Source organism: Epinephelus lanceolatus, chromosome 19 (genome assembly GCF_041903045.1).
Source record: "Epinephelus lanceolatus isolate andai-2023 chromosome 19, ASM4190304v1, whole genome shotgun sequence".
NCBI classification, from domain to species: Eukaryota; Metazoa; Chordata; class Actinopteri; order Perciformes; family Serranidae; genus Epinephelus; species Epinephelus lanceolatus.
Window position 1 is genome coordinate 38712904 of NC_135752.1, and position 16166 is coordinate 38729069.

Below are 16166 nucleotides of genomic sequence, written 5' to 3' on the forward strand. Positions count from 1 at the left end.
CATGCTCACACACCGTAGTTACTGTTGCCATGGTCACACACCATAGTTACTGTTGCCATGCTCACACACCGTAGTTACTGTTGCCATGATCACACAGACACACACACACCATGGTTACTGTTGCCATGGTCACACACACCATAGTTACTGTTGCCATGGTCACACACCGTAGTTACTGTTGCCATGGTCACACACTGTAGTTACTGTTGCCATGGTCACACACACATCATGGTTACTGTTGCCATGGTCACACACACCATGGTTACTGTTGCTATGGTCACACACCATAGTTACTGTTGCCATGGTCACACACCATAGTTACTGTTGCCATGGTCTCTCTCTCTCTCTCTCTCTCTCTCTCTCTCTCACTCTCTCTCTCTCTCTCTCACACACACACACACACACACACACCATGTTTACTGTAATGGAAGCAATTAATTTGTCTTCAATCATACTTAAAGTACATATAAAATAAGTCACTCCTCTCTGCTGGCACAGTGATAATAATAAAAAAAGTTTTCATTTCAAGGGGCCCCAGACCCAGTTTGACATCATGCAGCATTCAATTATCGGCCTGACTCTGTACAAAATGGAACCAAATGGACCCTTACGGGTTAATTTGGCTCTTATAGCTTATCACCAATCATTTGTCTGGCCTCGGGTCGGTCCCCATCCTCCCCGGACCTCATGTTGAGAATAACCAGTTTTCTTACTTTTCTATGTTAACTTACTTGTTGCAGCATCATCATTTGATGATGTCACGCTGCTGCTGGGGGCTGGGGGGGCTCTGAACATATCTGTAAGTTTATGACATTTGGCTGCCTCCTCCTCAATGGCCCTTTTTTTAAAAAAAATCTCTCTCCTGTTCAGCTCCACCTTTCCTCTTTTTGCGGTCCATTGTAACGGCACTGCTGAGCTGCAGAGCTCCTGTTGCACAGTCTGCACACACAGGCACACGTACACACCCTCTCCTCTCTGCTCCACCTGACTCTCCACAACCAAGCTGCTTTCAGTTTACAGAATTCCCCGGTTCTCCAGTGGGCCAGTCTGGGCCTGCATTCTGCCCTCACTCATGAACAAGACCCTGAGATAATTGAACTCCAATCCACCAGTTTCTGGCAGAGAACCATGGCCTCAGATTTGGAGGTGCTGACTCTCATCCCAACTGCTTTTTACCCCTGCAGGTCATACTGGAGGTCATGATGTGATGAAGCCAACAGAACCACATCATCTGCAAAAAGCAGAGATACAATTCTGAGGTCCCAAAACCAGACCCCTTCCTCCCCCCGGCTGCTCCTTAAGATCCTGTCCATGAATAACACAAACAGGATCAGTGATGAGGGACAACCCTGGCGGAGGAACAACACCCACCGAGAACGTGTTTGACTTTACGTTGAGTGTGTGGAGGCAGCTCTCACTTTGGTCATACAGGGACTGGATGGTTCGTAGCATTGACCCCGATACCCCGTAATCCCTCACTCAAGACCCCCCGAAGGACGCGGTCGTAAGCCTTCTCCAAGTCCACAAAACACATGTAGACTGGATGGGCAAACTACCACGACCCAGAATAAAATGCTCAAACAATAAAAAAAAAAGTTATGTTAAATTGACATAAATTTCCTGTCAGACGTCATGTGACACATTTATTTTGTGTCTGGTGAAATCAAAACTTTTATGTGACTGTGTTGTACTAAACTAAAAGTTTTAAGTGCAAGCTGTTTCCAAAAAAAAAATGTTTAAGTTGAGTGAGCGAACTGGGGTCTCCAGTGAACTGTAATATGTCTTCATCCCTATTAAGAGAATTAACTACTGACAACAAAAGCAGTGGGGCAAGGAAGCCTCTCATCACAGTAATCAGTCAAGTACAAATTGCTAAGTGTGCCACATTTCATTCAAGTATGTATTTACTGTGTGTACTCAGGGCGCGTCTGTCACTTATCAATATATCAGTCACATTTGCAGATTGATAACCTATTTAAGGGCATCTGCACGTGTGTGTGTGTGTGTGTGTGTGTGTATATGTTAGTCAATATCTCATGGTCACATTCAGTGATGTGAGCGCTCACACACACAGACACACACAGAGGAGGAGGGGGAGTGATGTCTGACTGAACTGACAGGTCACATGATCCTGATCTGGATGTTGACTTTTTTTTTTAGATCCACGGGAAAAACCCCGCGTGCCTCCTCCCCCCCCTTTCTCATTTAAAACCGACCTGGCGCGTGTCACTCTGTCAGTGAGTGGAGGAATAATTTAGATTTAAGCTCCAACAGCCTCTAAAGCTTCTCTCTCATTCAGCCACTTGTCTCCGACGCGCCACCATGACGCACATCGCTCCTCTTCTCACTGTCATTTTAACATCATCACTCCTGAGCTGGACACAAGCCTCGATCCTCTGCACCTGGACTAAAGCTCTGCCTAACAAAGAAATACACTACAGTTTCCTCTGGAGCGACCCCCGGCAGGCCTCTCCATCCCTGCGGCTCTACCACAGCGCATGGTCCGGGGAGCGCGCACTGCTCAGCTGCGCGTGGAGCGACGACGCAGCAGTGATCCAGAACTATTTCTCTCTGTGCCGCGAGCAAACACACAAGTTCTCCGATCATCCAGATGAATATCTCGATGTGGACTCCATGTTGGAGGCAGAGGATCGGTGCGTCTCTGTGGCCTCTCCAGGGGTCGAGGAGCCCCGGGAACGCGCAGGGAAGAGGGCAGTGAGGAGCGTCGGTGGTCACACCGAGACTGAGGATCAGCAAGGTCACGCTGAGAGGTCAGAGGTCAGGAGCCATCAGCGCGTGAAGCGCGGGTTCATTGTGCCAGGGACTCTCTGGTGCGGCTCTGGCAACAAGGCACCTTCATATGAAGATTTGGGTAGGCTGGATCTATACTTGCTTTGCTTTTTACAAAATGACAGGAAGCCAGGGGCCAGTCAGCAGCCTGCAGGGGTGTTTCTAGGATTTGAGGACATTAAGGGCTTAGCTTGGACCCCTGGGGGGGTGGGGGTGGGGTGGGGGGTGTTTACAATCTGGCGCCTGGTTTACATTTGAATTAAGAAAAACAAATCCAGTGTGAATAAATTTATTTTCACTGGGAATTAGAAAATGTTTGGGGCCAACCATCATCCTATCACGGGCCAGATTAAGCCCACAGGCCTAAAGTTGAGTATCACTGCATTAGATTATGGTTGCGTTAAAGCTTCCTAATGTTCAGAGGCCATGAAGTTTATGTCATGTGTTTACACGGTATGAACAAACAATCACAAAAGGGAATCTCTCAGGACGGCAGAGGGAACATAAGACCTTTAAAAGCTTTTTAAAGTAAAAAGGAGCATGCAGATATTTAGGATCGCACTTTCAAAATGTCTGGGGGACTAGCAAGCAACAGTATGTCTCTGCAGACCCGGAGACTGCAGATTCAGACCCGCAATTCTGGACCCGCAGTTCTAGACCCCTTGTTTTTCGTCCCCTACTGGACGGCTGTATAACTGCAACTAAATCAGCGTCTCACTCAAACACCACTGTTTGAAAGAAGTTGGACTTTTAATGCTTTATTACAATTTACAATTTTAAAATTTTATTACACCCGAATAAAAATACCAAGATTTAATTGTTGATTTATGCCTGGGTGCTGTTCTGCATTATTATTGTTTGCTGGTTGTTCTGTATGGTTTGATCCAACTATTTTAGTTCTTTATATCTTAATATTCATCAGACTGCTCTGACTAGCACGCCAAAAACTTGCACTGCATTGATCAAACCCGCTACAACATATAATAGGAAATGTCTGGTCTTGGGTGTCCAGTGCTCACTTTTGTTGTGGGAATTTGAAACAAAGGCTGTGAAATACTGAAATGGTTTGAAATGTTTTATTGTGTGCAGTGGTTACATCACACATCAGGGAGATCTGCAGAGAAAAAAAAAAGAAATCAAACATATCACAAAATTGAAAACAGAAACACTTAAAAAAAATTAAATACCTATCACAGTCTACACTGAAATACTGAAGAATCTGGAGCACAGCAAATACATTATTATATCGACATATTAACAATAGTGCCCCTTCCTTCCTCATCTGCCTTTCGATCCTCCACAAAACTCCTCCACTTCACTGTGGTTTCCCCTTTCTGGATTGTTATGTGCACCTTAAAAAGAGAGTCCCTAATTATTCAAAGTTAAGATTTTTCAACCGTTTTACACACATAAACAAGGCCAAAACCAAATAATAGACAAAAATACATTTCTGATCATCTGCGCTGGATGAGCTTAATTTCTATCCACAAAATCTCTAAATATATGCTATAGAGTAATATCAATGTAGTGATATAAACACACGTGATATATAACATTATGAATAATAAAGGAAAAAATATATTAAAAAAATAAAGGTGTATTACATGATATACATGAATACAAAATTAACTTTTAGCATAACGTACACTAATTGCCAATATGTAAACAGTTTCATGCTTGTATGAAAACGTAAGCCTATAGCCTACACGTTTTTCTCATTTCATCCACTTCATTGCTTTAATCATTTATTCATGTTTAATTTAAAGCACATGCTAAAATTATTCGTCATCGCGCTTCGGTTTCATGAAACAAAATGTGCAGGTCACACAGTTCATTGCTAACAAGCTAAACTATTACCTACTACTTTAACCCATATTTGACGTGCCTTTCAGACTATCGTGGTAAAGACAGTCATATCATTTTAAACGTATCACTGTAAAACATGAAGTTCGCTCTCTAATTCAAGTCAACAAAATACTTTAAACAAATAATATGATTCACATTCGGATCGTCGTCGGCCATATTCAATAGTTGTAATAGTATGTTGGCTTCCAATGAAATAGAGGGCGCTGTCGCGAAATACAAGGTGTCCAGAACTGCGGGTCCAGATTTGCAGGTCTGAATCTGCGGTCTCCAGGTCTGCAGACACACCCTCCTCCTAGCAAGAGACAAAAAATCAAAATCAATTTTATTTTCATTCTTAATTTATTGTTTATTTCGATAATCCTATGAATGTATTTGTGTATGAATATTTATATCACTGTCATATCTGTTTTATTATTATTTTGTTTCTTTGTTTTGCTTGTTTTTGTTATTGAGATATTGAGATCGTGGGGTGGGAGGGACGTACAGTAGCTATCGTAAAGATTGACCTTGCCTGTTTTCTTTTGTTTCTATGAGAGGTAGCCCAGCTGCTGTAAGGGACAATGACTTTGACAAATAAAGAGTATAAAAAAAAAAAAAAAAATCAAAGTAGCAAAATTCGAGATGTCTGGAATTTTAGTCTCAAAACACTGGATCCTACATCTCCCATAATGCAACTCAAGAGCCAGGCACATCAGTGTTAATTAATGTCACTTAAAGCTACCATTTTGAGGTTTTTTTTTTCTGGAATTAAATTTTGATCAGTTTTTTTTTTTTAAAGTCATAATAATAATCTTGTAATCTTTCCCCACTCTGTCCCTCTGATCTCTTGCAGGAGTTTTTACAGACACTGACGGCTGCTGCCGTGAACACGACCAGTGCAAACACACCATCCTGTCCTTTCACTCCGAGTTTGGCGTCTTCAATAGCAACATCTTCACCATGTCTCACTGTGACTGTGACAACAAGTAGGGAGTTAGAACTTTCACTAAATAGCATCCAGTCTACATCAGCTGGTTCATCATGTTTTCTTTGCTGCTTTGTTAACTGAAATGATTCGTGTTGCAGGTTTCGTAACTGTCTGATGGAGGCCAACGACAGCATAGCTGACGTAGTGGGATACACCTTCTTCAACCTGCTGAAGATGCACTGCTTTGAGTTCTCCCACAGACTCCAGTGTACACAGAGGAACTGGTTTGGCATGTAAGTCAAGTTAGGATCTTTTTCGTAACACTGTGGTGTGTTCAGGTTTGTGTTTGGAGTACAAATAAACAAACAATAACATTTGTGTCTGTGCTAATGAAGTGAGTGTATCACATCATCTGGCAACTTTTTGCAACTTTAGGAGCTAGTGATAGCTACTTTCTTTGGAAAAGAGTTGGCAACACTGACTGGTTCCCAGTTTGTGGGTCTTGAACAAGCCCCCAGGAACAGTGCCGGGCTCCAAAGGCAATTTTACATAGTGGCCAAAAGTGGAATTACAACGACTTAGTCCATCACGTGAGGCCATTTCTCCATAGACTGATACTGACAAAAGATGTCTGTAAATCAATGGATTCTTTTTTTGAGTATCGCAACACCTGCAAAATGACTCGTTTCACTATCAAGGTTTGATCCAGTCAGTCTGATAACATTTTAAAAGTCCACAAGAGCCTATGATTACATTATCTTAATCAAGTTAGCGGAGCGCTAAACCAAAAGTAGGCTGCTGGGCTGACTGAAGTTAGCCACCCGGCCGTGCTCAGCCTCCATGAGTCTCTACTGCTCTTGGTCTATGGGCCCCACAATGCGGAAGATCTGGGTAATTTCATACAATGGAAATTTATCTTTTTTGGCTTCATGTGCCACTGAGCAAATTTAATAGGAAAGAACAGGGCCCCGCCTCCAACACTGTTTCCAGCTCTCTTAATACATCCTTGGTCCTGACAAGGTGTCCCAAGATAAATCTGAGAGGGTTACAAGATGACTGAAGAACAAAAATGGGGGGGACGACAATGATACAAAGGTACACACAGAAAAACAAAACACAACAAAACAAACAAACAAACAAACAAAAAACAGGAAGTTTGCTCATCCACCCCCTCTGCTGTGACTTACAGGTGTAAAGAGACTAAAATGGCTCTCTACGCTGAGGTCCGTCCGCCCACGCTGTACGAGTCTCCCAATCCAACAGAGGTCAGCATGAACAGCTCCATCACAAACACCACCACACCCACAGAGCTACTGGAGAGCAGCAAGTCAGACTCCATCACTGCCGCAGCATCCACAGTCCCCACTCCTTTAACCAGTTCCCCATCTACCTTCCTCACCATCCCCTCCGTCACCAACGTGACAAACTCCACAGGATCAGCACCTGAGAGCACAGGCAACCTGGAGAACACGTTACAAACCAAAAAACAAACTGAGCAGGGTGTCACAGGTATTCATCGTTCGACCATATCAGTTTATATTTCTCCACCACAGTAACAGAGCTGGACGTTATTACACACTGATGTTTCCTCTCCACAGAGAAGCAGCTGTCATGTGCCATCTACAAAGATCTGGATGAGTGCAGAGACAAGATCCTTCCCCAGCAGAAGAGATACGGCCTCCACAACCCAGAGGCCAAGACGCTGTACCACTGCAACTGTACCACCAGGTGAATGCACAGACTTAAAGCAGCAGTAATATTAAGCAAAACAGTGAGAAGGACATGTTACTACACAATGAATATTTATACTTTAAGTACATTTTAGCTGATACATACTTTTGCTTAAGTAAGGTTGTGAATGCAGGAATTTTACTTGTATTTTCACAGAGTTGTGTTAGTATTTTTACTTCTAGGAAAAGTGTAAGATTTAGGGGGATTTAGTGGCATCTACTGGTGGGGATTGCAAATTGCAACCAGGTGAAACTTCTGGTTCAAATTCCTTCAGTGTTCATTGCTTAGGAGGTTTTACCAGGAGCCAAATCATCCTCAGAGGTCTCTCCCTCTCCAAAACAAACAGATCCATCAATTCAAACCAGTAAAAACGCTGAATAAAGCCGTTTCACGTCACAAATCAGTGTTTCTCTAGCACCGGCTAATGTGTGCACACTTTTTCCATTCTTACAACCTGTGATCCAGACGTTCAGGAGGTTTTTACCAGAAGCTGAATTATCCGCAGATGTCTCTTCCTCTCCAAAACAAACAGACCAGCTGATTTAAACCAGTAGAAACACTGAATAAATCAAAGTTTGTACTTGTATTTGTCTCGTACTCGTCGTCCTCCTCTTATCCGGGTCCGGGTCGCGGGGCCAGCAGCCTCAGCAAAGAAGCCCAGACAGTCGTCTCCCCAGCCACTTCCGTCAGCTCTTCTGAGGGAACCCCGAGGTGTTCCCAGGCCAGCCAGGCGATGTAATCCCTCCAGCGTGTCCTGGGGCGGCCCCGAGGTCTCCTCCCGGTTGGACATGCCCGAAACACCTCCCAAGGGAGGCGTCCGGAAGGCATCCTTACCAGATGCCCGAACCACCTCAGCTGGCTCCTCTCGATGTGGAGGAGCAGCGGCTCTACTCCGTGTCCCTCCCGGATGTCCGAGCTCCTCACCCTATCCCTAAGGCTGAGCCCAGCCACCCTGCCAAGGAAACTCATTTCGGCCGCTTGTACTCGCGATCTCGTTCTTTCGGTCACTACCCAGAGCTCGTGACCATAGGTGAGGGTTGGAACGTAGATCGACCGGTAAATCGAGAGCTTCGCTTTCTGGCTAAGCTCCCTCTTCACCACAACGGACCGGTTAAGCGCCTGCATCACTGCTGACGCCGCCCCAATCCGCCTGTCAATCTAAAATCAAAGTTACGTTAGAAAAATCTGTGTTTTTCCGGTGCTCTCATCGTGGAGGGGCTGCTAACTACGGTGGCTGATGCAAAAACGTGCATGGCCCTATCTAGAGCCAGTGTTTGGTCTGTGTGTTCTGGGCTACTGTAGAAACATAGTGGTGCAACATGGTGATCTCTGTAGACGAGGACCTGCTCCCTGTGTAGATATAAACAACTGATTGTAAGGTAACGAAAACACAATGATTCTTATTTTCAGTTGATTATACACTAAAGAAAACATACTTATTATATTATATTATATTTATGCCAATGTGTCCCCCTAAATCTGACACACTGGACCTTTAAGTAGAGGACGGTCAGAACCTCTCATACTTAGAATTTAGCTTTTTTTATTAGCATTTCGAGTCCCTATTTGCAGGAGCACCAGATAAAGATGACATTAAATGACGTTTAGAGGGGTCACACCATGTCTAGATTAAACAAACTGATTACCACGCCCCCCTCCACAGAGTATATAGAGACACAGTGATAGTGGTGCACTCACCTTTATTTCTGTGAGACAGGCCAGACATGGTGTGATGTTTCATAACACAAACAAACTAGGCCACCATCAGTGCACACATACATTCGGAGTACCACGGTTACATAAGGTGTGGCGATCCTCTGAATCTGCACCGAAATGATTTATGGCCTTGGACATTATCATAATCTCATGTTTGCACACATGGTCTCTGTCTGGGTTTCTTTTTGCTTTGGTGGTCCGTTCATCTGCTGTTGTTTTTGTAGCTTGTCTGCTGGTCTCTGACGTGTTTGTCTGCCTTTCCAGGTTATTCCAGACTTTGGCTGAGCAGAGACAACTGACCGAAGTACAGGCTTTCCTGCTGGGATATGTGTCTCAGTCGTGTTTCCTGCCACAGGACTGCACAGTGGGAAATATGTAAGTATACAAACACAGACATGGATGGTCACATGGCTTTAGAAAACACTGACACATCGACCTGTTTAGCAAATTTCTGTGTAATATAATATGCTTGGATCCTTTACTTCAGTAAAAACACCAATACATAAAATATACATAAAATTATCTCATACAAGTACAAGTCCTCCGTTTAAAATCTCACCTATGGTAAGTGAAAGTACAGAAGTGTTATCAGCAAAACAAACTTAAAGTGTCAAAAGCAAAGCTACAGTGACATCATTAGATCATTATTACTGATGCATCAATGTCAGAGCAGCATGTTACTGTTGTAGCTGTAGCTGGTTTGAACTACGGTTAGCCTGTTTAGTCCAGTGGCTCCCAACCTAGTGGTCAGGGCCCTGTGTCATGTCAGTGACAAGTGTTTTACCCATGTTCTGAGTTTACTTTGAAAAAGCCTATATGCATGTAACAAGCAGTAACTGTACATGTCTTATAAAAACTGTTTTTTTTTTTTGAAAAGACACAATTCATATAACAACTGTAAATTGACACACCTTCCCTTGACGTCCAAAACTGATGCAGGGGGCTACCTAGTGCGTCATATTTTGAGGTGCAATGACAAAGCTGCAGTATTTAATAAGTTGAAATGAGAATGTGTTGGAACATTGTTTATCTTTTTGGGCCTCAAACTGTTATTGAAATATCACTATTTGAGAAGTTTAGAGGTGAACATACTTAGGTTTGGGAACAAAAAACACTTGGTAATGGTTAGGAAAAGATTATGTTTTTGCTTAAAATACCTGGTTTGTGGGGCACGATACCTGCTGAAAAAGCAGTAACGTCTCAGGAAAAACTGAATGCTTTTTGCCCCTGTCTCAACTGGAAAAACGGTGACAGGTCATGCCAAAACACCTGTGCTCCATGCTTAAAATGCCGCTAGAAAAACAGCGCCAGATCGCCACAAAACACCTTATTTTGGTGTCTAAAAAGTCACTGGAAAAACAGTGACCGGTCACTACGAAACACCTTTGTCTAGTGCCCAAGAAGCTGCTGGAAAAACGGTGACTGATTACTACGAAACACCTTTGTCTAGTGCCCAAGAAGCTGCTGGAAAAACAGCGACCGGTCACTACAAAACAGCTTTGTCTAGTGCCCAAGAAGCTGCTGGAAAAACAGCGACCGGTCACTACAAAACAGCTTTGTCTAGTGCCCAAGAAGCTGCTGGAAAAACAGCGACCGGTCACTACAAAACAGCTTTGTCTAGTGCCCAAGAAGCTGCTGGAAAAACAGCGACTGGTCACTACAAAACAGCTTTGTCTAGTGCCCAAGAAGCTGCTGGAAAAACGGTGACTGATTACTACAAAACACTTTTGTTTAGTGCCCAAGAAGCCGCTGGAAAAACAGTGACTGATTACTACAAAACACTTTTGTCTAGTGCCCAAGAAGCTGCTGGAAAAACGGTGACTGATTACTACAAAACACTTTTGTCTAGTGCCCAAGAAGCTGCTGGAAAAACAGTGACATGTTGTGACAAAATACTTTTGTTTGGTGTCTAAAAAACTGCTAGAAAAATAGTGACAGATCACGACAAAACACCTTTGTTTGGTACTCAGAAAGCTGCTGGAAAAACACCGGGGGTCACTTCAAAACACCTTTGTTTGGTGCCTTAAAAGCCTTGAAACACAGCAATGACTCTCTTGATTTAAACAAGTTTTGTTGATGTTGGATTTAAACAGTTGTCCACAGCTTGGCAGACATCTTGTCTAAGTACCACAGCATCCACAATCCCCTCCACCTCCTGATGACAAAGTCAGCTCATACACTACATCTCTTTAGAAACTCTGATATACATATAAAACATGCAAATGTAATGTATTCGTGGTTTGCAGAAACGTAAAATGCCAACAGGGAACTAAACACTGTTTTTTTCAAAAGAGGGCGTAAGACAGATCTGAACCACTGGTTTAATCTATAAAAATATATTCAGCAAAATATGTAAAAATCTAAAATGTAGTAGAATAAAAAATACAATAGAGTTTAAGTAAAATACAGTGGAAATACTCAAGTAAAGTACTTGACAAGTTTCTGGAGACACAACCAGACACTATTTTTTTCGCGATCAGCCAAAAAGTTTCAGAACCACAGATTTAATCTAAAAGCTTATCATAGTTTTTTAAACTTAAAATCTGGAACTGAAAAGTAACTAGTAACTATTGCTGTCAAATAAATGTATTGGAGTAAAAAGTATGATATTTTCTTCATAATTGTTGTGCAGAAGAGATATAAAGTAGGCTAACATGGAGCTACTGGAGTACAAATACAAATACTTTACATGTTACTGTGTTACTTTGAACCACTGCACTGCTCCAGTCATGGTCAAACTGGGAACCATCAAATTAATGGTGATTAATGGGAGAGCAAAGAAGAAGATAAAAGAGAAAGTGTATCCTTGGTGGAACTGCTGACAAAGTTTTTTTTTAACTCTTATATTTTTTTTAATGTAAAATTGTAAAGTAACTACAGCAGACAAATAAATGTAGTGGAGTAAAAAGTGCAGTATTTGCCTCTGAAATGTAAGCAGAAGAATAAAGTCGCATAAAATGGACCTACTCAAACACAAGAACCTCAAATTGTACTTGAATACAGTCCTTGAATTCATGAAAGCGTCCTCTATAAAGTACCGTTTATCTTTGTCCATCAGCTGTACAGCAGCTCTGGTGAGAGCAGATCTTCCTCAGCTGGAGCAGAGCAGCAGAGCTGACATGGAGGAGCAGCGCCATCTACAGGCCATCAAACTGAAGGTCAGGAGGCCAAACAACAGGAGAGCCAAGAGGAAAGACAGAGCTGTCAGACTCCACAAACTGTGTCTCAGGATGGTCCGGCCCAAACTCAGCCAGAACAAGAGCAGGACACACAAGCGGGATCGGCCAGCTGTAAGAGGAAGAGCGCTCGTCTGAGTGTGAATACTATGGAGGCTCAAAGTGGTCAATATTACAGAGACTATTTCAGGTCATTTTCTTTTTGTTCCAGCACTTTCTATGTCAGATTTTCCCTCCTTCAAAATCTGTTTTTATCTCACAACATCTTTTTTTTCCAAAGGACAATATGTTCAAATAGAAAACCCAAAAACAAACTTAAGATTATAAATTAAATAAACATAAACTGCTGGGTTATCATAAAAAACACCAGCAATAAACTCAGTGAAAAGAGTCATAATAATGAGCTGAGTTTTAAAACATCTTGAAACATGTCTTTATCTGCATGTATTTTTTGATGTAATAGTGACCACTTTGGGTCCCCATTAAAAACTGTAGTACTCTGTATCCCAGAGATGGGGGCTCGAGTCACATGACTTGGACATGAGTCAGACTTGAGTCACAAATTTGATGACTTTAGACTTAAATTCACAAAAAAGGACTTGCAACTTGACTTGGACTTTAACACCAATGACTCGTGACCTCACTTGCACTTGAGCCTTTTGACTTACAAATACACGATACCCTCTCCTAAGCCTCAAAGATGAAAAAGCATGTTCATTTCTGGAATTAATTAAATAACATGAACACTATTCGGTCCGACATTATCCAGTCAAGTTGCAGGAGAGAACTGTGAAGAACTTTCGTTACATAACTGAAGGCCTGTAGGAAAACATTATACCAAAGATAATTTCATTCACGTCCAAAAACTAGTCGGTGGTCAACAGAAAACAAATTGCAGTTTGCAAAGCATGCGGGTTTAAAGTTACTGATGGAGATGCAACGACTTCCAACTAACTACAACTTTTATAAAACAATCGTTTTGTATTATAACTCCGTAATTGAAACAGTATGACGTTTGGTAAGGCGTGCGTAACTCAAAGTTTATGACTTAGGACTTGACTCCGGGCTTGTCTGTCTTGACTTGGGACTTGTGAACAAAAACTTGAGAGTTAATTGTGATTTGCAAAACAACGACTTGGTCCCACTTCTGGTTTATAGAGTTCCCCAGGGATTCCTGAGGACTCATTCCTGGGATGCTCTATTCATATTGTCTACATCAGAAATGTAGTGGAACTCAGTTTTGACCAAATTATTATCCATATTTTTTGGATAAAGACAAAAGGAAACTTTTCCTGAAGTATAACAAACCCTTTTCACAGCAGATGTTTTGACGAGTCATAGAAGCAACAGCACAGGTATGACAGGCATCGTTAAAGTAATTAGTTACGCCTGTGCTTCCACATTAGCATGGCTCTAGTGATGGTCGTTGGCCTGTCTGTCCAGACTGAAATATTTACAATTGGATTGATTGTCATGATATTTAATCCAGACAATCATGTTCCACTTACGATAAACTGTAACAAATTTAGTCCCTTAAATTTCAAAATGTCTGCCTTGACAAGGGTCTATTGAGTTTGATATTGGTGGCACTTTTCTCTGAGATAATGACTGACAGGAGGTAATTTACCTGCGTTTTAATGCACCTCTGCATCAGTAGTCTCCGCTCTGATTAAACCCTACGAGTCACTGTTATTGAGGTTTCAGTAATCAGTGTGGATGTAAATATTTGTGTTGTATCAGTTGTAGATAGTTACGAATTATGGTATTAGCTCAGCTGAGTTAAAATAAATAAATGTAAATATCTGTATATAATGTGAAATATTTGGTTTATGACGTGAGAAGGAATGACTGATTACATTTAAAGGAATAGTTTGACATTTTGGGATTTTGGTTTCTTGCTGAGAGTGAGATGATCAGGATTATGTCTGATGTCTGTATGGTAAATGTAAAGCTAGCCGGTTAGCCTAGCTTAGCATAAAGACTGTAAAAAATCAAACCACCAGCCCAGCTTGAAAACAGCAAATTGTTGTTTTTACTCTGTTTTTATGTACGGATTATGTTGATGTCTGTACAGAATCCATCCAGTTAGCCTAGCTTAGCATAAAGACAAGGCCAAACATCAATCCTGGCTTGTAAGACAGCAAATTTGTTGTTTTTACCCTGTTTTTATGTACAGATTATGTCTGATGTCTGTATGATAAATGTTAAGCTATCAGGTTAGCCTAGCTTAGCATAAAGACTGTAAATGAGCAAACCACTGCCAGCCCAGCTTGTAAAACAGAAAAATGTTGTTTTTACCCACCGGTTTTTGTATGAATTATGTCTGACATCTGTATAGGTAATATGAATCCACCCAGTTAGCCTAGTTTAGCATAAATACTGTAAACAAGACCAAACATCAACACTGGCTTGTGAAATTTGTTGTTTTTACTCTTTGTTTTGGATTATGTCTAATGTCTATATGTCAAATATAAAAAATAGCTGGTTAGCCTAGCTTAGCATAAAAAGTGAAAGGAGGAGAAAAAAAATAGCTTATACAAAGACTAAATGTAATTTTTTTTTTTTGTCTAGGTAATAACCCCACAAGTTGTTGTTTTTACACCACAAGATATAATTGAAAAGTGAAAAGTTTCTGGTGATGGGTTTTATTACCTTTGGACAGAGCTAGGCTAGCTGTTTCCCCTGTTTACAGCCTTTAAGCTAAGCTAAGCTAAGTTAAGCTAAGCTAATGTCTCCTGAGTGTAGCTTCCACCTAAGAAAGTAAGGCAGACGTTTTTGGGAAATATATTGTCTGCTTTTTTGCTGAGAGTTACATGAGAAAAGTACAAAAAGTACAAGCACTTATCTTTGTAGTGAATATCAAGCTACAGTCAACAGATGGTTAGCTTAGCTGAGCATGAAGACTGGAAATGGGGGTAAACTGCTCTTACCATTGGTAAAAATCACCCCCAAAGCTTATATTTGTTTAATCTGTACAGAACAAGAGGGATAAAAACTACAGTACAATTGCTGTAGGCTAATTAAGACAGAGCTAGGCTAGCTGTTTCGGGTTTCCCCCTGTTTACAGCCTTCAAGCTAAGCTAAGCTAAGCTAATGTCTCCTGAGTGTAGCTTCCACCTTAAAAAGTAAGGCAGACATTTTGGGGAAATTTTATCTGCTTTTTTGCTGAGAGTTAGATGAAAAGGCAGATACAATGCTTTTGTTTGTAGTATATGAAGCTACAGTCAGGAGATGTTTAGCTTAGCTTAGCTTAGCTTAGCATAAAGACTGTAAATGGATATAAACAGCTAGCCTGGCTCTGACCAGTGGTAAAAAATCACCTCCAAAGCTCAAGTTTGTTTAATCTGTACAAAACAACAAGGATGAAACTACAGTTCAATTGCTGTAGGCTAATTAAGACATAGCTAGGCTAAGCTAATGTCTCCTGAGTGTAGCTTCCACCTAAGAAAGTAAGTGAGACATTTTTGGGAAATATATTGTCTGCTTTTTTGCTGAGAGTTAGCTAGATGAAAAGATTGACAGCACTTAAGTTTGTAGTGAATATGAAGCTACAGTCAAGAAATGGTTAACTTAGCTTAGCATAAAGACTGTAAATGGGTGTAAAAAGCTAGCCTGGTTCTGACTAGTGGTAAAAATCACGTCCAAAACAAAAAGGATAAAACTACGATACAACTGCTGTAGGCTAATTACAGCAGAGCCAGGCTAGCTGTTTGCCTGTTTTCAGTATTTATGCTAAGCTAAGCTAACCTGACTTTAGCTTCATATTTCAGACAAATACCAAAGTGGTACATTATAATTTTTTCCCGTTATCTCCCAAAATGTTGAACTATGTATTTTAAATATTAAAGTTTTAAACACTATCTGCTTCCTGCCATTTCAATTACAAATGTTACATGAAATGAGTTACACGAGTTTAATTATTTATTGTTTTGTTGTTGTTTGTTTGACCAAGTAAAAAGTTAAAAGTTAAAAAAAAAAGA

At 41.3% G+C, this 16166-nt stretch overlaps 1 protein-coding gene across 1 annotated transcript; it reads left to right on the forward strand.

Annotated features, from left to right (window-relative positions):
- Nucleotides 1–2201: 2201 nt before the first annotated feature.
- On the forward strand, nucleotides 2202–16046 carry pla2g3 (phospholipase A2 group III). The gene is made up of 7 exons (XM_033646576.2): nucleotides 2202–2872; nucleotides 5489–5621; nucleotides 5722–5856; nucleotides 6753–7072; nucleotides 7162–7291; nucleotides 9275–9385; nucleotides 12069–16046. Exons 1-7 carry the CDS (start codon nucleotides 2323–2325, stop codon nucleotides 12322–12324), a joined length of 1635 nt encoding a protein of 544 aa, XP_033502467.2. The 5' UTR covers nucleotides 2202–2322; the 3' UTR covers nucleotides 12325–16046.
- The last annotated feature ends 120 nt before the right edge of the window (nucleotides 16047–16166 follow it).

Bases quoted from the DNA above. Each gene is read 5' to 3' on its own strand.
- pla2g3 (XM_033646576.2), top strand. From the start codon at position 2,323: ATGACGCACATCGCTCCTCTTCTCACTGTCATTTTAACATCATCACTC. The intron at 5,622-5,721 runs GTAGGGAGTTAG...TTCGTGTTGCAG, and splicing joins CACTGTGACTGTGACAACAA to GTTTCGTAACTGTCTGATGG. The intron at 5,857-6,752 runs GTAAGTCAAGTT...TGTGACTTACAG, and splicing joins CAGAGGAACTGGTTTGGCAT to GTGTAAAGAGACTAAAATGG.